Source organism: Phaseolus vulgaris, chromosome 8 (assembly GCF_000499845.2).
Source record: "Phaseolus vulgaris cultivar G19833 chromosome 8, P. vulgaris v2.0, whole genome shotgun sequence".
NCBI lineage: Eukaryota > Viridiplantae > Streptophyta > Magnoliopsida > Fabales > Fabaceae > Phaseolus > Phaseolus vulgaris.
This window is the reverse complement of record NC_023752.2, coordinates 1,442,928-1,468,387: the sequence shown is the minus strand read 5'-3', so window position 1 is coordinate 1,468,387 and position 25,460 is coordinate 1,442,928. Positions and strand designations below refer to the sequence as shown.

The 25,460-nt window shown below is 30.0% G+C and overlaps 4 protein-coding genes across 5 annotated transcripts; 2 read left to right on the top strand and 2 right to left on the bottom strand.

Annotated features, from left to right (window-relative positions):
- Nucleotides 1-1,449: 1,449 nt before the first annotated feature.
- Nucleotides 1,450-3,027, bottom strand: LOC137826775 (CRIB domain-containing protein RIC4-like). Of its 2 annotated transcripts, none has more exons than XM_068632914.1 (3): nucleotides 2,716-3,027; nucleotides 2,492-2,629; nucleotides 1,450-1,825 (listed from the first exon to the last, which is right to left on the bottom strand). In XM_068632914.1, the coding sequence occupies exons 1-3, from the start codon at nucleotides 2,834-2,836 to the stop codon at nucleotides 1,578-1,580; spliced, it is 507 nt and encodes a 168-aa protein (XP_068489015.1). In that variant the 5' UTR covers nucleotides 2,837-3,027; the 3' UTR covers nucleotides 1,450-1,577. The 2 variants fall into 2 exon arrangements, with proteins under 2 accessions (XP_068489015.1, XP_068489013.1); XM_068632912.1 differs by having other exon boundaries at nucleotides 2,492-2,632; nucleotides 2,716-3,025.
- A 4,084-nt stretch (nucleotides 3,028-7,111) lies between these two features.
- Nucleotides 7,112-8,851, top strand: LOC137825743 (probable xyloglucan galactosyltransferase GT15). The gene has a single exon (XM_068631500.1). The coding sequence runs from the start codon at nucleotides 7,128-7,130 to the stop codon at nucleotides 8,727-8,729; it is 1,602 nt and encodes a 533-aa protein (XP_068487601.1). The 5' UTR covers nucleotides 7,112-7,127; the 3' UTR covers nucleotides 8,730-8,851.
- Nucleotides 8,852-9,620: 769 nt separating this feature from the next.
- On the bottom strand, nucleotides 9,621-14,366 carry LOC137825745 (probable aldo-keto reductase 2). Its single transcript, XM_068631501.1, has 5 exons — nucleotides 13,781-14,366; nucleotides 13,193-13,393; nucleotides 12,157-12,329; nucleotides 11,963-12,065; nucleotides 9,621-10,171 (listed from the first exon to the last, which is right to left on the bottom strand). The coding sequence occupies exons 1-5, from the start codon at nucleotides 13,991-13,993 to the stop codon at nucleotides 9,833-9,835; spliced, it is 1,029 nt and encodes a 342-aa protein (XP_068487602.1). The 5' UTR covers nucleotides 13,994-14,366; the 3' UTR covers nucleotides 9,621-9,832.
- A 3,400-nt stretch (nucleotides 14,367-17,766) lies between these two features.
- On the top strand, nucleotides 17,767-24,335 carry LOC137823352 (uncharacterized). The gene is made up of 14 exons (XM_068628451.1): nucleotides 17,767-18,091; nucleotides 18,363-18,436; nucleotides 19,015-19,095; nucleotides 19,529-19,604; nucleotides 19,809-19,873; nucleotides 20,998-21,099; nucleotides 21,792-21,881; nucleotides 21,952-22,026; nucleotides 22,110-22,142; nucleotides 22,240-22,320; nucleotides 22,464-22,526; nucleotides 22,821-22,883; nucleotides 23,420-23,485; nucleotides 23,900-24,335. Exons 1-14 carry the CDS (start codon nucleotides 18,049-18,051, stop codon nucleotides 24,029-24,031), a joined length of 1,044 nt encoding a protein of 347 aa, XP_068484552.1. The 5' UTR covers nucleotides 17,767-18,048; the 3' UTR covers nucleotides 24,032-24,335.
- Nucleotides 24,336-25,460: the final 1,125 nt, after the last annotated feature.

The window sequence follows — 25,460 nt, the reverse complement described above, 5'->3', positions numbered from 1 at the left end:
TCATCACACCACTTATTTGATAGAATACTTCTACGTCTTTTCAACTCTTTTATGATTATACATTTTCATTCTATTAAAATGTTTTTAGTATAATTTTTTTTATATATTTAGATTTTATTGGAAGCTAATATTACTCTCTGTTGGTTTTGTTTATTTATTATTGCACCCAATCAATCTAACGAGCGTTCAATTAATTTTTAAATTTAAAAAATTACCTTTTATTTTAAAATTAGAATTATAAATTGAACAATATATTCTAGAAAAAAATTTGAATAAATTTGTGGCCTTTTAGAAATAAGATTCTGGAATACATTTGGAAAATTAAAATCTCCCATTCTAAAAAATCAAAATCAGGAATATAAATAATAAATTTTAAAATAAATCTAAAAAATAAAATTTAGAAACATATTAAAAAAAATCCATAGAATAAAAATATAGAAAGATATATTTCTGACAAACTGTTTCAGAAAGATTAATATGATTTTGATGAAGGTAGGTGTACCTGGTAAGAGACTGAGAAACAGAGTTAATGAAACGAGGAAGATAAAAATGGCAATTTTACTGTTTAATTTGATTGAAATGGAAAAAAAAATCAAAAGAATAAAAAAAAGAAATTCATATTGAACTTGTTTGGTTTACTTTTTAAAAGAAAGGAACATTGTTCTTACCTCTTTTATGAAATTATATTAAATAATACTAATGTTCCCATCCACTTTAAAATAGACATTGATTTGACATATATTTTTAATAATATATCATATTCTCTAAAACTTTAAATAAATTATTTTTATTTATTATATTTTGATAAATGACATCTAATTTTTTACATTTATAATAGAGTAACATTCACTTTTTTATTTTCTGTAAAATATTTAAAACTTTTAATTTAAGCTTTAGTAGTATAATACTTTTAAATAAAATAATGAAAGTGGATGTAACTTAAGTAAAATTATAAAAAAATAATTTGTATTCTTATAATTTAAGATTTTATATATCTAAGACTCAATATCTTAAATTTAAGTCTGTTTCTTTCATGTTATTTTTATATGTTTTAGTATATGTTAAGAAATGAACTTTAAACCTAGCTCAATTGTATAAAACTGGCTCATTGAGGTAAAGTTTGCACCCACTTATATACTATGAAAAGTTCTAATTTATAGTCGATGTGTAATCCAACAGTATAATTTTTTTTTATTAAAATAGATTTTTTTTATACAGAGGAAGAATCATTTTTGTTATTAATAAACTAGAAAGAAAAAAAAAGAATAACTGAGAAGTGAAAATTTTTCAACAAAGTCAATCTTATTGAGTTTTGTGTTTGTTTCTTTGAATTGATAAAGTATTAGAGAAAGAAAGAAAGAAAAAACTCAATTTTAAAATGGAAGACTTCAAATTGAAAAAAATGTAATGAAGCTTGGGCAATCTCAAGAGGTGAACAAAACAAAAGAGTGAAAGAGACTACAAGCATTCATGAATATTCAATTTGTGCACTTGTATATAAACTCCTAGGTACATAGTCATCAATCATCAATCATCACCATTAATCTACAATTAGAAAGAACATTCCCACAAATTTCTTAACCACATTTTGAGGAATTAGGATCATCAATGAGAGAACATTGAGCTTGGGTAGCCATGGCCAATTCAAATTGCTTGAATGAAATTGGTGAGAGAGACAACAATTCAGGTGCCTTCATATTGTCCCAACCCTTAACATTATTTGTAATGGTTGACCCATCAATTCCAATATGTGTCACATGCTTCACATCTGTTGGAAACCCTATTTCCATCTCAGCTTCCATTTCCTTCACATCCTCTCTGTAAACTACATTCAAGTGAACAAAATGCTCAACAATTCACACAATACAAAGATCTCAAAGGCAATTATGGTGTATTTTATAGCTGGACAAAATCATTTCAATTAAGGGAGCCTAATGAGTATTAGCACCAAAAATCATGATCAGCCTTCAGATTTCAGCTACACATAGATGATCCATTTTCTAATGTTATGGGTCCACCCTTTTGGTGTTTAGTGTTTTCAATTGTACAATTGGAGACACTCCAAAAATAATAATACTACATATAAACACATTAAAAACCAAACAGAAAGATAAAATAAAAGAGAATTATATATGTTAGAACAAAACCAATATCACATACATGTCCAAACTCAATCACATATTTAGGTAACGGGTTTCTCTGAATAAAGAAAGAGAAAAATTTGATAATCTTAATTTTAGTAGTATACGTAACTGATATTCTATCATTGTTCTCTTTTTTTTTTATTCAGAGAAACCCTCATAGGTGATCGAATTTGGGTCTGTCTATAGTATTTAGTCTGTCTTAACAATATATTATAAGGAAAAGAAGAATAATGCACCTACAATATTTATATTGATTTCTATAAGGGTATGGAGATAGAAATTTCATGTAGTTAAGACCAACATAATTCACAACAACAACAGCATTGATTAAGAGTTGGTGTACTCACAAAATAATTGAGACAAATTCTTGAAGCTCTTGATTATTCTCTGTATGCCAGCAGCTACATTAGGCCTTGGTAGAGCCAGAAACCCAGAAGATGCTGCTCCTCTCTTCATTCTGGCTCTGATGATTGATCTATCTTGTCCTTCTTGCACAAAGAATATCTCAAAATCACTCAAGAACAGCAGCAACAACAAAAAACAATAGAGAGATGCAGAGAGAAGAAACTACTTGAAACAATAGTGGCTTTTGAATCCTGTTTTGGCCCTTTGGGTGCACCCAATTCCACACTTGAATGAGAAGCACAGCTGAAAGAGCAAGGAACAACTATTCTTTCCACACGTTTTCTCATCTCTCCCAAACCCAAAACTTTATGTATCTGTGTGTGTACCAACTTCTAATGCTCCAAAGCTTGGCCTAGAAAAAGCTATCTATGAAGAGGGTGCCTAGAATGTGGTTATATTTAGGTTCCTGTTTGTCTTTATGAGCAAGTTAGAATGATTTACGTGGGGAAAGAAATTATTTTCAATCCAAGTTTGGTATGTGGGATAAAGATGTATAGAGTATATATAAATGATAATGGAGTGGGTGTGTTAGAGTAATAGAGTGGGTAGTTGGTTAAACTGTGCAACTCAACCTGCTTTAGGAATTTGCACCAAAATTGAAAATGCTTTTGAGTTTGCCAGGCTAATAATAATGAGTAGGATCAGCAATGAGTTCCAAAACCAAGTTTTGTTCTTCTACAAGCTCCCAAATAATGATAATAATCACCATATTCCAAAGTGGGCTCCTCCTAACTAGCATCACTTGTGTACTAAGGCATTCTTTTGCAGATTTTTCACATCTTTGCATCATCAAGTTTTTGTTCCCTTCACTTTATTTCCTTTATAAGTGTGTCATTTTGAAATCATTAGGTAACTTAATCAGACTCTATCATTGAGCTTACTTGTGCATATCAACATCATAGAGTGAATCACAAGGGAGCTCTGCAAGTAATGTTTAAGCACGTGCCCATCTGTTCTTTTTTCTGTCTTGTTTCATGATTTTCTTATGTATATATATATATATATATGCACTTAACTTTTTTTGCTTCAAGTTCCATTGGGGTTGTCAAAGACAATAATTTTTGGGTAATGAGTTTTGACTACTGGTTTTTTTGTGTGAAAATATGAGAAGAAATCTTCAGAATTCTGATGTGTTTTTGTGAAGTGAAGCATTTCTGGGGAATCTTAACTAGAAAACAAAAAATTTCACTTATGTGTGCATTGAAAGGTAAGATAAATTACTTAGGAAAAAGTTACCATCATCACAAGGCAGAAAGTGTTGGAAGTATTTTGAAGTGCATGGTGTGAAGCAAGAGCCAAAGTAAACCCAATTATTCCAAGTGGCATGAAAGTAGGATTGTTTAATGTGTTATGCCAATCAATGGAGCAATAAATTGATGAAAAGGGTTTGTTGGGTCAATAGAATATACGTTTAAATATGCTTTATTTATATTGACTTTAGTTGAATCACTTTCACATGACTTAGTATGATTTATTTCTGATTTCTATAGTAGGGTCAATTATTGTATTTGAGTTATTGTCTACTTTGAAGTTACTATTTCGTTACAGTTTTGTCTTTAAAAAAACGTTTTGATGAGTTGGTAGATGAAGAAATATATAAATTATCATTGATCTTGACTCTAAGCTATATTGAAGTATATTGAAACTACCGGAATAATGTGTAATTAGTTATTTTATTGAAATATTGTGAATAAATTGAATAATTTTTTTTGACATTTTTTTCTCTCACTTTTACTTTATAATTCTTTTTAATAATACAATATTATGTTCAATTAAAAAAATAAAAATAAAATGATTTTTTAAAAGTAAAATAATAATATTAGTGGTTTATCCATTACAATGTCACTTATGATTTATTAGCCATTCTTATTTGTCCTATTTAGAGTATCTGACCTAATTTTTTATTTATGAAGTGCTATTTTACTTTAATTAGATTTTATCATGTGATATTATTTTTAAGAAACTTTTAAAAATTTTGCTCCTATAATAAAATCTTATGTACGCTTTTATTAAAAAAAATCAATTACAATTTAATATTTTAATTTAATTACTATAACTAAAGGTTAATTTAATTTAATATTGGTGTTCTGCTGATATTGAAAAATAATGTTTTATTATTAAGACTTAAGTTCTAAAAATATCTTCATTGGTTTTATAAAGTTTTGTTAGTTTACTTTAATTGAATTTTACTATGTTATATCATTTTAATTTCATCTTGCAAGTTTTATTTCAATAGTCAAAGTTATAAATTACACAATTTTATAATTTTTCACTAGCACTTCAGTTTTTTGTAACTTTAAAAATTCATTGATTTTTTTAATTCTCGAGACTCAAACTCTTATACAACACAAAAGTCTTAATTTTAATAATTAATTCTTAAGTTTAAGACCGTTATTAAAAGACTGGTTTCATAATGACAACTTGTAATAAATATTTCATTTAATTAATATTGATTGAATACACTTTAATATCAATTAAAATAATTAAGGAAATAAATTTTATTTTTCTTTATAGCCAAACAAAAATAAAATAACATATTGATAATAAGAAATTAACTAAAAAATGTAGTGAATTTTAATAAAATTTACGATAAAATAATAATAATAATTATGAGACCTAAACGAAACTGGTGTAAAGTCAAAGGTACGATTACGAAGTGTTCCAAGTTCCAAACATGTCATATGATCGAATATTTTATAATTATTATATGCCAATTAAATAAGTTTTTACTACAAATTAACATTTAAAATAACAAGACAAATAGAAATAATTACTAAATGCTATTATATAAGAATTTTCAAATTATTTCATAAAAAATAAACCAAAAACTTCTTTTAAACTCGATCATTATTCTAAATTTATGATTAAAATGCTAAAATTTATTTATATTTATCTGAAAAAATTATATTTGTAAAATATCCAAATATATATATATATATATATATAAAACAAAAATATTTTAAAAAATATATCTTAAAATGTATTAATTCTAATAATATAAAGATTGTGTATAGATTGTAGTGTTGAATAATAAATTTACTACTCAATTTATTACTATTTGACTAATTAGATTAGGTTGAATTTTATTTATGATTTAGTTAAATCCAATGACATTCAACTCATTTTCCTAAGAATTGAGTTATGAGTTTAGAATCCGTTACTTGAGACCCACCTTTAATATGAATTAAGATTATTTTAATATCTATTGTGAAAAAAATAAATATTAATTAATGTACTTAATTATATTATTAATTTAACATTAAATAATTATTTAAAGTAAAAAAAATATTGATTTGATATCAAAATATAAGGTATATATGTCAATAGCATTAAATAATTATTTAAAAAGAGTAAAAATATATTTATTTGATATAAAAGCATACAAGAAATATTAGTAAATTAGGAATTTATAATATTATCTACCATTGTCGGAAGTGTGTTTGATATAAATTTTTCCATAATTAATAGTACGAGGGAAAATTAGAAAAAATAATTTATACATAAATTAAAAGCTCTATCAATTATATAACTATTTTGACAATTCTTGATTTAATATATACATACTATTATAATAAAACTGAAATATTAGTCGTAAAGATGTAAGTTATAATAATATAAAATTATTTAATAGAAATTATTTTTATTGACAAAAAATAATTATTATTATATTAACCAAATTAGATACTATTTTACAAACTAAAAATTTATTGATATTTAAATTAGTTTTTATTATTGATAAATAGTTTATAAATTTGTATCTAATTAACTACCTAGATTTTAGCAATTAATTATTTAAATTTTAAAATTGATATCTAATTAGATACCAATTTAGGAAGTATTTATCAATCATAAAAACTAATTTATATACTAATAATTTTGTTAGTCTTTAAAATAATATCTAATTTTATTAATATATCAACTAATTATTTTTTATCTGTAAAATTAGTTTCTATTTAATGAGTTTTTTCTTATTCAAATCTTAATATTTCAATTTTCTTCTTACAGCTGGTCTCTGTGAATTGCTTTAGACTATAACTTCTAAACATAGAAAAGAGAAATATTTTTTTTACTGTGAAAAATTTCAAAAGACGAAGAAAGTTTGTAAAGGTTGTAATATAGTATCTTCGATTGTAGTGTTGTCAAAGTAACTTTTTCAATTTCATTAATATAAACGTGTAGCAATTGAATAATGAAGCAATCTCAATCTAATGCAACGAATGCTGCATGTTTTGCAGCAAATCATCTCTTGTTCTTTGATTACCATATAAAGGGTTGATGACGATGAAGTATTTCAGTGCCTCTCTCCTCATTAATGCATGGAATAACAAGTTTATGGTTTTTGATCCTTTGAATGATTTTATTCCTTTAATGCATCTTCAATCAAATATTAACACTTTAATTACTTTCCATTGTTATGCAGTTCTTCCTTTAATGCCAAAAAAAATATTCATTAATGATTTTTCTATGCCATTAGTATCTTTCCTCCTTTTCTTCCCAGATTACCATGCCATGTACTCAAACTTTGAATTTCACAATCCCTTTTCTCATATCAGAGAGAAAAAAATGCTCTTTTGCTGAATGTCAAAAGGCCAAACACTGAACATGGACAAGCCTCCATTGGGGAAGCACTTTGATAACCTCCGGTTTGTGTTTCTGATATCCTTTGTTTTCTGTTTCTCATTGCTTCTCTTGGATTATTATGCGGCTGTCAGTGATCATGGCATCGATTTTTTGCTTTTCCACATGAATGGTGCAAACCATGAACATATGCAAACCATGCCTGAACCCTCAGATTCTTCTTTCATTTTCAATGAAACTGCTGATTGTCCTGAGAAAACAATCCATGCAAATCAAAATAATGTATCAACAGTTCCTGGTGAAGTGCATAAGAGAGACAGTGTTGGAGTTGTTGCAAATTCTCCCTCAAGAAATTTGGATTCTTGTGCAGGCCAATATATCTATGTTCATGATCTTGCTAGCAGGTTCAATGAGGACTTGGTGAAGGGTTGTCACTCTCTCATGAGATGGTTTGATATGTGCCCTTACATGTCCAACTTAGGCCTTGGACCTAAGGTTATTGAGAAGTCAAAGGAGAAGGTTCTGTTGAAGGAAAACTGGTATGCAACTAACCAATTTTCACTTGAAGTTATTTTCCATAACACAATGAAGAACTACAAGTGCTTAACCAAGGATTCATCACTGGCTTCTGCTATATATGTACCCTATTATGCAGGCCTTGATGTGGGTCAGTACCTTTGGGGGGGATTCAATGTTTCAACAAGAGATGCTTCACCAAAAGAGCTAGTGAAATGGTTGTCACAACAACCAGAGTGGAAAAGAATGTGGGGTAGGGATCATTTCATAGTTGGAGGGAGAATTGGTTGGGACTTCAAAAGAGTAACAGATATGAATGGTGATTGGGGCACCAAACTAATGCTTTTGCCAGAAGCAAGAAACATGTCAATTTTGCTGATTGAATCTGCTGGTTCAGAGGAAAATGAATTTGCTATCCCATATCCAACTTATTTTCATCCCAATAAGGATAGGGAGATTTTTCAGTGGCAGAAGAAAATGAGAGATGTGAAAAGGCCTTACTTGTTTTCATTTGCAGGTGCTCCAAGGCCTGCTTCTAATAATTCTTCCTCATCATCCATCAGAAATGAGATAATCAAACAATGTCAATCCTCTAGGAGTTGCAAACTTCTAAATTGTCATGATAGTCATTATCATAACAATTGCAATGATCCTGTGCAAGTGACAAAGGTGTTTCAAAGCTCAGTGTTCTGTATCCAGCCTCCAGGGGATTCATTCACTAGGAGATCAACTTTTGACTCAATTCTGGCTGGTTGCATTCCTGTTTTCTTTGATCCAAGATCAGCATATAACCAATATTTGTGGCATTTACCCAAAAATGGTTCCAGCTACTCTGTATACATACCAATAACAGATGTCACAGAGAAGAGGGTAATGATCAATGAGACATTGTCTAAAGTTCCAAAAAGTGAAGTGTTGGCTATGAAAAAGGAGATCATAAGGCTTATTCCAAGAATAATATATCGTTATCCAAGTTCTAGATTAGAGACAGTTGAAGATGCATTTGATACAGCAGTTAAGGGAATTCTTGGGAGAATAGAAGCAACAAAAAGGGACACTACAAAAGTCAATCATTCCAGTTCCTAAAGTGTTGCAGACAAGGATGCTATGTTTCTTTTTTGCCTCAAGTTGGCACTCTTCCAGATGGATTTTAAAGCACTATTTTGAATCAGAACTTGGGAAGAAGGTGTTGCAGGCAGAAGATGCTGCTATTTAGCAGCATTTTCGTTTTAGTTTGATTTTGAGAATAGTATATCTTCTTTGTATAATATGCTGTTATTCATTGACTCTTAATGCAAAGGTTCGATCTTAACTCTAATTATATGGTCATGTCCTAGGTACCACTGTGTGGGTATATATACACATGTATGTATGAATAAAAAAATATAGATTTTACCGTTGACTAGTTATCACTTCTGACACAGACACGGAAATACCTATAATTTCTAAAATGTAGGACACAAAGACAAAAAAATAAAAATAAAATATATATATATATATATATTATAATTATGAATTATATTAATTGACAATAAAGATTTATGTGTACAAGTATGTTTCAATTTTTTTTGGAGCAGAAAGATGTTTTTCCATCACTGGTTCAAAATGATTGGTTTCTTATTTTTATAATCGTATTAAAAAAATTTACAATAAATTTAAGTTTTTAGAAAATTAATGTATTTCTCCTTTTTAAAATTGTGTTAGAATCGAACTAGAATTGTCAGAAATCCAACAAATATTTTTTTGAATATGACACTTCACGGATAGTGTCCTACGAGTATCGGTGTCTGAGTCTCATAAATACATGTGAAATTCAGATGAGTGGAGATGAGCAAAACTGATACATAAAAATGATAATTGTTTATCAATTAAAATATAAATGAAGCTAAAAGCATTGAGATATAAATGGTTCTCATTTAGTATGCTTCTTTATATATATAATTGCTGAGAATTTTAGAACGCAAAGCCATAATCATGTATTTGTATAAACTCATTTCCACTGAACTCAAAGATTAGTGTGCACAACTCAAGCAATATGGGATCATCTGACAGAGTTCAAACCACATGCAAAGACACCAACTGCTGCTAGAAACCAGAAGAGTTCAAAACAGATAAATTCATTTAAACAGCAAATGCATAAGGTACTGGCACAGCCATACAGTAGTACAAGCATTGAGCAATGCACTTGATTATACAGCTTTCCAAGAAGAAAGTGGTGGAGTATCAGATGTCTTCCATGTAGATGCCCCATCCATGTATCTATCACCCTTAACAACATCTGCAGCAGCAAAGGACTCAAGTTCTGCAACTTCTTCTGGTGTCAGTTTGACAGACAAAGCCCCAATGTTTTCATTAAAGTTCTCAATTTTGGTTGTTCCGGGTATTGGGCACACGTCTTTTCCTTGGTGATGGACCCAGGCCAATGCAAGTTGAGATGGAGTACATCCCTTTCTTGTAGCCAGTTCATTGACCCTCTCAAATATAATACTATTCTGCTCTGCATTTTCAGGTTTGAATCTGGGCATAAACTGCAATAGAATTAAATACACATAGAAGATTCTATTTAGGTATCAATGACGAAATATAAAAAGAAAACAAGGCAATTTCATTGATTTAGATAGTAAGATAAAGATGTCAGGGAGGAAAATCCAAAAACCATGATTTAGGGAAGCAGAAATGGTCCGTAGTATGCTATGAAATCATATATAACATATTTCAAATCTGTTCCTATTTTTATTATTCTTTGGGTTCACTGTTGTTCAGTTTTTTTTTCTATCAGCAATAAAATTATATACATAAGGACCACTTCAGGATGATCCAACCCTTATACTCACTGTTGTTCAGTTTAGTCTGATCATATAAAATTATCATCACAAAATGTTGTGTTAAGCCAAAAACCCGTTGTACCACAGAAAATAGAGTATGACATACACACGAGGCACTGAATCCAAATGAAGAAACATACACCACGTTCTCTCAAAGCCGATGAATGTTCTTGTTAGTTCTCTCTTTTTAATTATTTGTTTGGTCATTCAACATCTCTTAACAGTTCATATGTCAAGGATGAAAAGGTTAATTATGAGAAGTGAAAAGATAAAAAATATATAGGGAGAATGCTGTCTTGAAAGTACTAAGGTAAGTAATTCCAGTGAACAGCTAGTTTTTGTACAAACAGAATAAATCAATGATAACTCCTTCAAAGAAAGAAAAATGTTTCAAGGAAATATCGATGGGAAGTGGAAGATGTATGTTACACTTTTATTATGGCTTGATCATGACATTGCTCTCATATTTCTAAATTTATCATGAAAATGCACAATACCAAACGAACACTGCAATGCCAGCATCAATACCTGTGCTAGTAATCTGCAGGTGAGAGACACAAGGGAAAGCTCTAATACCAATTGATAAAAACCTTGGGAGAAACGAAATCATGAAAACTAACCACTATAGCTGAATGGTTAAGAGAAGAATGAGAGACGAGACAGAACAGTATTAGAGGGAAAGTTTCTTATTCTGCTATGCCAAGGGAAAACCCCCTTTATTCTGTATAAACAGTTCAAAGCGAACAATACATCGGATGCGGTGACTGACTCTAACGATTCTATCTCTCGGATTTGATGTCGGAACAATTTCAATTACCAAAAGAATGCCCCTATTTAAAATGCAATGGTATTTATTTACAAGTCCCTCTCCTCTTAACTCCCAAACTGTAAAACAGATCCCTCTAACTGCTCTAACGACCCATTACATCTCATTGGTTCCTTTGCCGCCTAGAATACACATCTTGGTTCCTAACAACCTATTTATTGTTTATAGAGTTTTCAACTGTGTTCATTAGCATAAATTTACAGAATAATTCATTATTATGTGTACAGCCAAACCCGTGTTAAGGGGGAAAAGTAGATGCAAAGTGTACAACTATTATAGTTAAACTCAATGCAAAAGCCATACACAAAAACAAGCTAGTTTGCTGATTCTGGCATTGGTGCATCCAAAAGTATAAACTTTTGAATGTTTTCAGTTAGTGACACAATTATTGTATTGTGAAGATATATACAATTACTGCAGGCACTATAGACAATTAGTATGACTGATTTAACAGTAATATTAGCAGAAACATTTTAGTTATTAATGTAAGGACTAACTAAAATTGAAAATTCAAGAGAGCCAAGGTTAGAAGTAGATGTCACTGCATGACATTCAAGGGCCTTGAAATAACCCAAGATTCCAAAGCAGTATAGGAGATTTGGCAACGAGGATGCACAAGTAACTGACATGAATTTCAGAACTTCTGTAATAGCATGATTTTCACAAACCTTTCGGGCATCATCCTGTGTCAAATTCTCAAGCAGCTTTGTTCCTGATGAGAAGAATCCTCGCCCGAGAGGACTATATGCAACAATTCCAATGCCAAGTTCCCTGAGAAGTAAAAATTGAATTGCAGTTTTATAGAACCTCATAAAGGGAATTGCTTGATGATAGAACATAATGTTTGTATATTAAATCACACCTGCAAGTTGGAACTATTTCTTCCTCGACATCTCTTGACCATAGTGACCACTCCAACTGCACGGCTGTTATGGGATGAACTGCATGTGCTCTTCTGATTGTTGAAGCTGAGGCCTCAGACAGACCAATATATTTTATTTTGCCCTCGCCAACAAGTTTTTTAAGCTCCCCAATCTTACAATTCAAAAGCAAGGAAAAAACTTGAAGTCATCACAGGTTATCCTTTTACATATGTGAACAAATGGCTATATCTAATGTCAAACACAAATTTCATAACATCAATTACATGTAAAGCACATGTCTGGGTGTGACATGAAGTGGCCAAGTAACACATAGCCAAAATTAAGACAAGAACGAGGGTTCACAAACTTGGATGAACAAAAATTTATCCAATTTAAGTGAATTTTGTCAAATAGTTTCACTCATCGACCATAAATTCTAATGAGGTATTAGAGATTTATAATCCTCTATGGTTTCTATGATCTTGTTATTGCGATTTGTCTTGGAGAACAATGTCACTCTATGAAAAAATTCAACAGAAGACAGAAAAAAATCCACCGACAAGCAATACATGGAGTAACTCCCGATACATAGGCAGATCAACTCATCAAGTTCCAGTTGAAATAGGATCCACACAAGGAAAAACACTTGCTATTCGTTGGTTATTGGGGCATCCCGAAAACGTCTGGGTCGAAATATGGCTTTCAAATTAAGTTTCGGATTAGTGGATTATGCATGAACTCGATTGTTAGCACAATTTGACCCAATGGTAAGCTAGCCTGAGGAAATTAGAGGACGAATGATGATGGTCAAAATCTGCTGAATAGTTTTAAACCAAGTAGTTTCAATATGACGATGGCATTACTTCTCTATAGTGCACAAAAAAGGTGGAATGCACACAAAATGCATAGTTTAGTTATATTAGTGCAGAGTTTATAGCTAGCCAGTTAAATTTCCTACAAGCATATTATTAGTCTAGCCAAATATTCCACCCAAAGACAAGATAAATCAAGCAAAGCTCAAAGAAAGGGTGAAACCGTGACTTCAATAGGCACACGAGTATCAATACGATGTTGGTAATAGAGATCAATGCAATTGATGTCAAGTCTCTTCAAGCTGCCCTCACAAGCAGCCCTCACATATGCTGGATCCCCAAGGATCTCCCTTTTCCCTTCGGCGAGTTTGACTCCAAACTTGGTAGCCAATTCAACCTTCTCTCTCACCCCTCCCTTCAAAGCCTGCAACAAGCAAATACATATGCACACTCCATTATCTCATATCATATCATAGCAACAATAAAAAGAAAAGCAGTAACAAGAGCTCTTCCATGAATCAAAAGTAAAAAAAAATAATATCAGGAAGTGTAGTAATACACTCTGATATCAGAAGCTGAGTTCACATGTTTTTGAAAGTTAGAGGACAAAATTCATTAAAAAACATAAACCAAAACCAAGTTGATATCAAGACTAAAAACACTCTTTTTTTTTCCTGAAAAGTTCAATTTGTCGATTATTTGTTCTTTTAGAGCACTGGTTAGCTAGACCCAACAGAAAAATATATCACATCATAGGCATGCTGAAGTGAAAGGACAAGAATCATGACATTAAACAACACAAAGATTCAACCTTTCCTAACAGAACTTCGTTGGTGTGAGGACCATAGACGTCGGAAGTGTCAAGAAAAGTGACACCCTTTTGAACAGCATGGTGAATAAGAGCAATCATATCAGTGTCTGGCTTGGGAGGGCCATAGTTTGCAGACATTCCCATGCACCCCAGTCCCTGCACAGACACCTCCAACCCTTCTGAACCCAACTTCATTCTCCCCACTCTCGCCATAACTATGAGACTCTCACTGATTCTTCCACTACCACAACACTGATTCCACTGTGTCTGATTCTTCCCTTGATGAATTTGAATTGGTTGTGACTATGGCGGAGTCCTTTATATGCCCATTCCAGAAAAGTGAATTTTCCTTCGGATGCTACCAAGTGTTTCTTGTCTCATTCCCAAAACATGAAAAAAACACTAATGTTTCTTGTCTTGTTTTTACTTGAAGGAGAAATAACTGTGTTTTACAAAAGGAAAAACAAAATATCTAACAATGTAAATACAAAATAATTGTTATTAGCATAAAAGAAAAAAATGAGTTTACATCAATCACCAAAACTGGTAAAAAATATTCAAACTAAAGATGATCGAAAAATAAGGCAAGTTCTTAATATCAATTTCTACCTACATCTTTCCTCTTTAAAATTTTCCAAAATTATCCTTTAAAAAATGGGAATTCAAAAAATATAATTTAAAAGTCAAAATTTATTCTAAAAAAGGAAATCCAAAATGTAAAAGTACATTAAATGTATTTCAGAATTCAAAATGTGTTCTGAAAATTAAAATCCATAAATGTATTATGGAAAAAAAAATCCAGAACATATCTGTAAATGCATTTAAAAAAAAATACAGAATTTAAAAATGTATTTTAGAAAAAAAATCCAAAATTAAAAAATGTGTTCTGAAAAGCCAAATTCAAAAAACCTTTAATATTTTCAGTAAAAGAACTTCAAAAGTATTTTTTATCTACATAACTCCTTTTATTTAAAGTTATTTTCGTCATTTTGTAAAAGTATTTTTTGTCATTTTCAATAATGAATTGCATACATATTAAAATTCATATATTGCAGAAGAAATTGCCAAAAAAATAATCTTAACTTAAAAAAAAAACTAGCTAAATAAAATTCTAAATGACACAAATTGAAATAAAATGTTGAGATGAAAAAACATTATTAATGTTGACAGAAAAATTATTGAGTAGTGTTAGTTGAAAAATAACTTTATGCTAACATTTATTGTAAAATAACCTTGATGATTGCTAAAAAAGTAAATGGTTGACTTTTTTATGAAAAAAAAAATATATTTATTAGCATATATTAAAACATATTATTGAAATCATGACATTCAAAACTCGCGTGAGCCAATAATATTTTAACATTAGTCAATGGTCAATGATGTCTTAAATAAAATTGAGCTAAAAAGATAATATAAAATGGAAAATGGAAATATGAAGAATTTAAAATTTTACTTTTGAAGTGGAATTGATATTCTCGTCAAATTATAGTGTTTCAATTTCTTTTTAAATTTCTTAACAAAATAACATGTTTTGTCATCAATTATTTCAAATTCTGTATATAAATACCAAACTTTCTTAAAATTCTCATTTGAAACTCACTAAATGTGTTTGAATAGGGAATATCATAATTTATAACACATTCAAATACATTGAATTTAAGTTCATCTCATTTTAAATTATTTTATTTTTTTCAATATTTTATTTGAATAGGACAAATCTAATGTATTAAATTTCAATTTTTATCCTTTAGATCAAATAGTTTAATTACCATCAAATGTAAAAAATAAAAATAAAAATTGTTAATAATTCAAAAATATCAATATTTATGATATTTTCGAGTGAAACTGTCAAAAAAAAAAAATCTCATGTCATTAAGGAGTGCTTTATTATAATTATATAGGTTGACGTTTATTACTATTATTATTACTAATAGGAAACAGGCGTGTGATTGGGTATCTACAATTTTTATTATTATTATTATATATTTATTTTTATTTAAATAAAATATATATATTTTTATCATGATGTATGAGAGATAAAAAAAAATGAAAGTCGTGTTATTCAGTTTCAAGCGATTTTAGAAAAAAAAAATAGATAGAATAAAAAAGAGATAAAAATGGTGATAAAATCTCAAAAATTAAAAAATTCAAATTGAAAAGCTCTACGTTCAAAACTGATTTTGATAAATATTTTAATATGTTTTAGAAAAAATAGAAAATGAAATAATTCTCAGATATAGTAATAAAATTAAATATAATAAGGATAAAATAGAAAAAAAAATTCTTTGTGTAAAGATATAAATTATAATAATAATAATAATAGTGTTGGTTGACTTTTTTATTGTCAATTTTTGAATAAATGTATTTGAAAAATGAACACAATTTGTAAAAAAATCATACTTAATATTGACGGAAAATATTTTAGGAAACACCCCAAGAAAAAAAAAATCATAAGAAACTATTAAAAAAATAATATGTGTTGAGATAAAAAAAAATTACAACAACAATAACTGATAAAAAGATAATTAAAACAAACATCAATTAAAAACTGTACTACCAGATGGTTAAGAGGCCGATCAACAAGACTAAATGAACTTAAGAACAAACAATAAACACATGATTAAGTGTAATACTAGTTTAGTTATAAACTATTATTAATGCGCAATTGAGCTCTTGTATGAAATCCAAGAACAGACCCATAATAGTTGAGGTTAATCCTAAAGTTATAAATACTAGAGGAAACCCATCGTCAAAGATAATTTTTCACTTTTAACTCATCGGCATATTGTACTCATACTAACTTGAGCATCGAAGCGCATTCGCAGGTATCTCACCCCGCTCATCTAGGAGAGAGAAGTACAAATCGAAAATCAGTAATCCTAAAAGCCACGAGAAGACAAAGATATCAAAGTCATTCTAAGAGAAATCTAACCTTTTAAGAAAAAAACAAAAGTTAATTTAGGTCAGGCAAAAACATAATCTATTCAATATTAATAGATAAATTTTTATAATATGAAGTGAATAGTAATATTTTTTTTTATAAAATTTAGGTATTAAGTGCCATCACATGAAAAATTGACATCATTTTAAAAGAAAATGAAAGACTAGATATAGTCTATGAAAAAAAAAACTAAAAAACTCCAAATAGTTGTTTGAGTTTGAAAAAGAAAGGAAAAAATTAAACAAATAAAAAAAAATAAAAATCTTATAACTCTCATAAAAGAAAATAAAGTGAAATTTTAACTTTTTATTTCTTAAATTTTTTATGTGTAATCTTTCTTTATTGTTCTTATTGAATTGTTTAACATGGTAGAAAATGAAAAATTCAGTAAAAAGTAATACATTATTCTTTTATTCAAAGAAACTTATATATATATATTTTTTAAATGGTACATTTTTTAATATTTTTCTTAAAAAGATTATAAATTTTTAAATATAAATATGAAGAATTAAAATAATATAAATATGAATTTACAGTTTATTTTAATAAATATAAATACACGTAATTATAAAACTACAAAATGTGGATAGATAATTTGATATTTAAAAAACACAAAAACACATAAATTTACTATAAATTAGAATGTTACAATGTGAATTTATATTTAATTTTAAAAAATACAGATATATAAATATTTAAAATATACAGAAACACATATGAATTGAAATGTTTGAGTATACATTTATAATGAATTAGAATGTTTGATTATAAATTTATAATTTATTTTAATAAATACAAATACATATATCATAATAATAAATAAAAAAAATATGAATATAGTAATGATAGAAATAAAAAATATAAATACATAATAATAATAAATAAAGATACAGTTAAAAACAAAAATACAAAAATAAAAGTAAAAATAAAAAATTTATATAACAATAATAAAAAACACAGATACATATTAATAATAAAAATAAAAAATAGAAGGGTAAGGGAATGTGTTCCCAAATAAAATGCATAGATTATAAGTATTAACCCTAACTAGAAAGGGAATATACTATTAATATACCATTATTTTATATGTCTCACAACTTGGAAAAGGGTCCACTGAGGAAAAGTAGGAGCAGTGAATAGCCAAAGGGTTTCTTCGATTTCGTTCTCTTCTCTCGCTCGCTGATTATTCACACCACCAACAAACACAAACAACAAAGAACCCTAAACGCACAATCGCTCGCACATCGTCAACCCTAAACGCACCGTTTCGCTCCAAATGCTTCGCAACAGAGTGCGCTAGCTACTTCCTCAGACTCACTGCTCTGCCATGGCTCTCTCACTCGGCAAGCTCACCATTCTCCTCGGTGCAGGTTCACTCTCTCATCACTTCCTCCAATTAATCTCCCTCTTTTCCTTTTATTTCAATTGCTTTATCCAGAAATTTATGCCATCGCAATTTAGGTTCCTTTGTTTTTCGATGGAACAAAATTTGGCTGTTGGTAGGGTTATTGTGTTGCATTTCTGTATTGAGTGTTGAAATTTCAGAGATTAGTTCACGGTGACGTTCTCGTAGGTGTATGCATGGTGTTTTGTAGGCTAGGATTAGAAAAAAACGTTTTCTGAAATTCGTTTGTCTTTTAGGTATTGTTGGTTCAGTAATTGCTAAAGAAGGCACTCTGCCTGACGTTTCTGGTCTCGTCTCCGGTGCTTTCAAGGTTAGTTTTTGAGAGCTCAACTTAGCTTTTTTTAAGCTTCTAGTGATGTTGATCGGTTTTTGCATTTTTCCCCGATTTTGTTATTTTTCTTGTCTTTTGTTTCACGCGATTCTACTCTTTTCGGTTTCGGTTTCCAAAGTGGTAATTTGGGATGCTGTGCAAATTAACAGAAGTTTGAGGAGACCTAGTATATACGGTAGCTGCTAGTATATACTGTAGCTGCGGGACTGTGATATGGGTAGGGAGAGTATAATTGGTTTATGGTGTGGGAATTGTATTTCAAACTTCTAATAAAACTTTAAAAATAATGTGTTAAAATGATATCATAATGCTGTAACTCGCTTAAATAGTATTAGTATTAAATAGTAAACAACCTTGATCTATAAATAGTTTTACCCAAACTTTGGTTATTCATTAGAACCCTGCTTTATCAATTTGGCTTCGGTAATGTTCTGGATGCTGTTATTTTTTGTTAGTGATTGTTTTCAATTTCCATCAATATAGTGAGTATATGGCAGCTAGCATTTATTCTTGTTGACATGTGCAGGCTTTTTACTGATTGTATACTTTTTGACCAGGTTGTTTTGAAGCAACTTAAAAACAATGATCCTGCTCCAGCTGTTAAAAAGCTGCCACATAATGATGCTTTAATGGCTCAGGTTTGCATGTTGTTGCCTTTTAGTTATTGATTATATTTAATTTTAATTAGGAATAGTTTTTTTGTTTAGTTTAGTCTCATGCATCATGCAGAACATCATTCAGTGAATCTTATACATGACTTGAGTTCTGAGCATATGCATATAGCCTTTTACCTGTATTGTATTTGTCTCATTCATAACAACTAAGTTGTATTTTGAAGTATATGTACATAATGTAAATGCTAACCTTAACATTGTACTTGTCTCTGAATTGAATAATAAAAGTTTGACAACATTTATCGGTTTACATGATAAGAGATGTAACTTTTAGTAGTTGAATTGGGTTTTTATTTCCCTGTTGAGTTGGCTACAAAGACAAGTGGTGTATTTGTAGATCTATAAAAATATAGAAATATGGGGTAATTGAAAATGCTAATAAACTGTTGATCTACAGGTAAACAGTCTTCGGCAGGAACTACAACTTCTTTCTAGAGATAGATCAATCACTATTGTAAATGCAAGTGGAACAGGTGCTGGTTGACTACTTACTTTTACATTTTGTGGGGGCCTTTTGTTATTTCTTCAGCAATTTAATAATACTGATTTGTTAATTTTCTAACCTGTGAACACTGCTTTTAATTGTGGGGTATCTCCGTTCTTTGCACAAGCTAACCAGTGTTTCCTTGTTTTTTTGACTCCTGTGCTTATTTTCTGACTGTTTGAGAAATGCACAGGTGGAAGGAAATATGTAACAGTGGTTGTTATTGTTGTGGTGGGATATGGATACATCCGGTGGAAGGTAATGGCAAGCTATCATGTTTGTTTTAGTTGTTGCAAATATTCTTTTTAACTTAGCCAAATTGCAATTATCATTCTTTTCTTAGAAATGTCTTTGGTGGTTTAGTTTTAGCTCAACTCATCTTGTCATTGACATATTTCACATAATTTGGAGCAGAATAAATTATCCATTGCTTGCAGTTAGATGATTATTAGTTGTCAGGTTTGCATGGGAGTGAAAAATCCAGCAACAAAATTTATATACCAAAAAAGAAAACTCTAAAAACTATGGGAGAAAATAATTGAAATTGTTGGGTAGTAATAGTAGTACAACAATCTTGTCATGTCATTGATATATTCTTTTTAACTTGGCCAAATTGCATTTATAATTCTTTACTTTGGAATGTCTTCGCAGGTTTAATTTTATGTCAACTCATTGTAATTGATATATTTCACATAATTTGGAGCAGAATAAATTATCCTTTGCTTGCAGTTAGATGATTATTAGTTGTCATGTTTGCATGGGAGTGAAAAATCCGGCAACAAAATTTATATACGAAAAAATAAAACTCTAAAAACAATGGGAGAAAATAATTAAAATTGTTGGGTAGTAATAAAAGTACAACAATCTTGTCATTGATATATTATTTTTAACTTAGCTAAATTGCATTTATAATTCTTTACTTTAGGAATGTCTTTGCTGGTTTAATTTTATCTCAAATAATCTTGCCATTGATATATTTCACATAATTTGGAGCAGAATAAATTATCCATTGCTTTCTGTTAGATGATTATTAGTTGTCAGGTTTATATGGGAGTGAAAAATCCAGGAACAAAATTTTATACCGTAAAAGAAAACTCTAAAAACTATGGGAGCAAATAATTTGTTGGGTAGTATTAGTACTACAATGTATATGTATTATTGCTCCAAATTCTTAAAGGCTTTGTCCCCTCTTATGCCAAAGTCTGTCATTGTGCATGAATTTGTCAAAACCAAATTTTATGCTTGAGCAGTTGGATGCTTGTTCAGTTTCTCTATCTTTTTTAAGAATTAATCTTACTATAATGTTATGTTATTACCTTACTTTCTCCAAATTTCGATTTTCCCACACTTAACTGAATTTTATGACTCTTGTGAGTCTGCAGGGATGGAAGCTTCCTGATTTGATGTTTGCAACAAAACGTAGTTTGTCTGATGCTTGCACATCTATTGGTGATCAGATGGGGAAGCTGTATGGAACAATTGATGTAATTTCTCCTTTCTATTCTTTAGTTTGTTCTTAGATTGTGTCAAAACCAGACATTTTCTTTTAGAGATGACATGGAATGACACCTGTCTGTTGGGTAGAATAGCCACACAGTATAAAGCAAGATGTCAAGTAGCAAATGGGTAAATAGTTTTAATAATGATACAACTATGTAGTATTTATTCAGATGTTTTTGGAATTGAAAATTTATAAATATGAACTTGATGAGGATATTAGTTTTTTCATTTTTTAATATTGAGCTCATGTGTGAATCCTCTGGAACACTAGAAGTGCTCATTATGTTATATTTGTCCTTTATTGGACTTTTTTCAATGACAATATAATGTTTTTATGAGTGGATTTGGTAGTAAACTGGCAGAACTGTAATTTGTAAATCTAGTTTATTCTCTCTTTTATGTTTGCTTTCAAATAGTCATTGAGCTTGATTTCTCTTTCAAGCATTTTTTGAGTCGTTATGCATGTAAATGTGGCAGTTGTAAGTGCAATATTTTTCATCATTAAAATTATTATGATTCCATTATCAAAAGATCTTTGTTTCCTATATTTCAAACAAGTATTTTTTAATGGAACTTTGTGTGCTCTATATAAGATAAGGCTTCTAAAGCCTGTCTTCTCGCAGATTACTTTTCTGACTGAGAATGAATAATATTTAGTTTTCTGCAATGATTTCAGGATGTAAAGAAGAAATTATCTTCAAGAATGAACGGTTTAGATGAAAGTTTAGATGAATGTGCTGCCCTTACTGAAAGTACCAGGGAGGAGGTAAGTAAAGATTTTATGATCTCTTGCTTTTTCTTCTTCATTGTTTAACCATAGATATCTTCTATTACAGATATCTGTAACTCAACAGAAGGCAGATACGATAAGTGGAAATTTCAAGTCTGTTCATGTTGCAGTTCGTGTTCTGGTAATTCCATTGCTAGAATATACTTATTTCTTTTAATTCTTTTGTTGCTTGTTTAACTCAAGTCTCATTGCTTTTCTTCCCAGGAATCTAGAATTAAAGAAATAGAAGAGAAGCAGGTATAGTCAATAGGTCACTACTGCATAATTTAATGTTCTGTGTTATGAGTATACTTTATATCTGTGATTTGCTGTTTACTAGCTTTAATCCGTGTAGGTGGCCACAACTGACGGAGTAACCATGCTGTGTCAATTTACAAAAACTTTGGAAAATAGCAGAACCACAGAGTCTATTCAGGTATGAACTAAACTTTTGTTGCAATGGATTTTTTTTGTCTGTCTGCTGGGCTTTGCAGTCTGAATTTAAGATTTGGGTTCTATTATCTTTCTATTTCTTTGACTATAGAATTTACTAACACTTATTTTTTGTTTATTATATAGCCATCATTATCCAGTTCTTCTAGGCCAGCCATTGAGCTACCACCAGTTTCACCCTCTTCCAGGGTAAGCATTTTTTCCTACTTTCATTTATCAGTGCAAAATATTCCTTTGGGTGAACTATTCTTATCAATTAGACATGCTGGTATATTTTAATGGAAATTTATAGGATGTCTTGCTGTTAGTTTAGCAGTATATTTTGTTCATTGGCCTATAAAAATAAAGCTGTCAGCCAAGGACTGAATGCAGTCATCAAGTTTGGTTTTGTATTGTAGTCACCTCACCCCCACCCGGAGATTTTCCCTTTTTACTTTCTTTGACAATTGTTCCTATGCTTACTCCTTAATCTGTGTTATACAGGGTTCACAGTCGGGTTCATCTTGGCTATCTCTTGAGCTACCATCTGTTACACCATCAGCAAAGGTAACTTCTATATAGATATAGAAATTGTACTTCCTGGGTATGCATAGTCTTAGTACCTGCATGGTTCGGTTGGTGGAAAGTAGGGGAGTTGAGATGAAGGTTACAGTTGCCTTTAACAGAAACATGAGAATCTGGAAAACGAAATGTACTTATTTTCACTTTGAGCCATGACTTAATTTTTTTTGTTCTTCATTCCAACTTATTTTCAATCTACCCCTTTGTCACTTGCTCAGCCAAGCAAACCCTGAATCTAATAACGCGATTGGTATTTGGAAAGAATCAGATAAACACGTCCAAATTAAGGGTGTGGTTATTGGTGCAATTGTTTATTCATTGCTCCTTATTAAGATTTTCTCATTCCTTCCTCTCATTGGGTTGTGTCACTTTTCTCATCCCTCCTTAACTTATCCAAATCCATCATATAAGTTATGCAGTCTTTGTAACTGTGCTTTACTTTTAATTGAAAGCTTTTATTGCTGCTTCACTATTTGTGCTAATTGATAGTTTTTCCTACCATTTTGTTTTCTTATTAACAGGCTGGACCACCACCAACAATATCAGCTGATCAACCATCTCCATCAAATTCTGATCGATCTGTCCAGGTTTGCAATATTTCTGTTTTGCTTACTCAGATTAATTTACTAGAGGTGTGTGGTGGGAATGCTTAGTTGTTTAGAGACGCTAGGCTATGTTTGACTACGAAAATGATCGATCTCATTAAATCTGCATTTACGGTAATTTGTAGTGATTTATAATTTTACATATTTGTGGGATGTGTGGCTAACAGTTGACAAGTTTGTGTTCGTATTTGTGAAATGATGCATTCTCCTTGGAAAACCCAGTTATATTTTTATTGATGTGATTTTTGCAATAAAAAATCTTTTCCATTTAATTAAAATGATCTCTAGTTGTAATCTAAATTTTTATTTGCATGTTTTTATTGTCTGTGTTGCCCTATTTTTCTTAAATACATATTTTTGAGTTTTGACCTTATTAGTACGGGCATGTCTTTTCAGGAGAGTAGAACCAATGGATCTAGTTCTGGCTTGTTTGGGCTGAGTAGGTTATCTGGTGTCTATGCTCCATTTCTGAGCAGAACTCGCAGTGCGACAGATTCAGTAGTCCAACAAACTCGTTCGACTAGTTAACAGTAATAGCTTTTCTCTTTTTCCTTTTTTGGTTTCGCAGTAAACAACTATAGATTATTGAAAACCCTCACCAGTTGGTGACTGTTCAAAGAAGTATGCACCATCAAATATAGTATGCCCATGCCAGATTTAAACGACTGGGCATTGAATTTTGCAGAGATGTTTCTCTCGAGTTTCATAGGATTAAATTAAAATAAGAATCTGTCAAATATTGAACTGGGAAAGCTGAGTGACTATAGAATTGTCGTGAACTCTTTTGTTCTCCCTATTATTCTGTGAATTTTATACAATCTTGTTAACAAAATTTCTTATAGTCCTAATAATACCATGAACGCCTTAAGAAACCATTGTAAATGCATTTTGTTGTGATATTTCTCTTATATGATAAGCTGGTCTGCACTTTGATAATGATCCTTTTGGAAAGTGTCCCATACCAAATTGGATGGGAATTGAATTGGTTAAGAGATTCACTCAATGTTGGATCATATAACTGTGATTGAATATTTTTAATATTATGTAATATTTTAACAATAAAATAATTTAAATTATTAGAAATCAGATTTGATTACTTGTACATTTATATAATGATTAAATTATATATTTTATGATTTAAATTCAGTAATAATTGAGAAAACAAGTCGTATCTATGTGAGTTTTAAAATGTCTATTGGTTACTTGAAAATATTTTAGATTAATAAAAGATAATGAAAATCAATTGCATTTTTATTCAAAACTATTTTCTGCATTAATTTTCACTAATTTTAGATAAGGTTAACGAGTTCTTAAGCGATTATTAAATGGTTTACAAATTTGAACGTAGATTTAGTGTTAATAAAAAGTGGAATTTTTTTATAATAAATAAATAAAGTTTTAAAAAATAATAATGGTTATATTAAAATAGAATGCTAATGAACTCCCAATTATTGTCAAACTTGTAGCCGAGTCCTCTATTAAATATATAATGGATGATTTTGTTAACGTGGGACTCACTGTTAATAACATAAATTATTTGATTTATACGCTGTTAATTTATATTATTATGTTACAAATAATATAGATATATTTATTGTATTTAACCATAGAAGCATTTGTGATATGAAGTAATTTTATTATTAAATGAAGTAATTTTATTATTACATAGCAGCACAGAATCAGAATATCGAAGCATTGGCGTAGCTCTCACTAAAATTCTTTGGCTACAATCTATCTTACATGAGTTAGCTCTCACTAAAGTTCTTTGGCTACAATCTATCTTACATGAGTTGCACCTACTCAACTCTCAACCCCGACTATTTTCTGACAACTTTGATGTTTTTTTTCTTAATGTCAATCCTATAATGCACTCACGCACCAAGCATTTCGAATTGAATTTTCACTTTGTCCGAGACTACGTGCAACAACACATATATGTTGTGGGAAGTATTCTGTA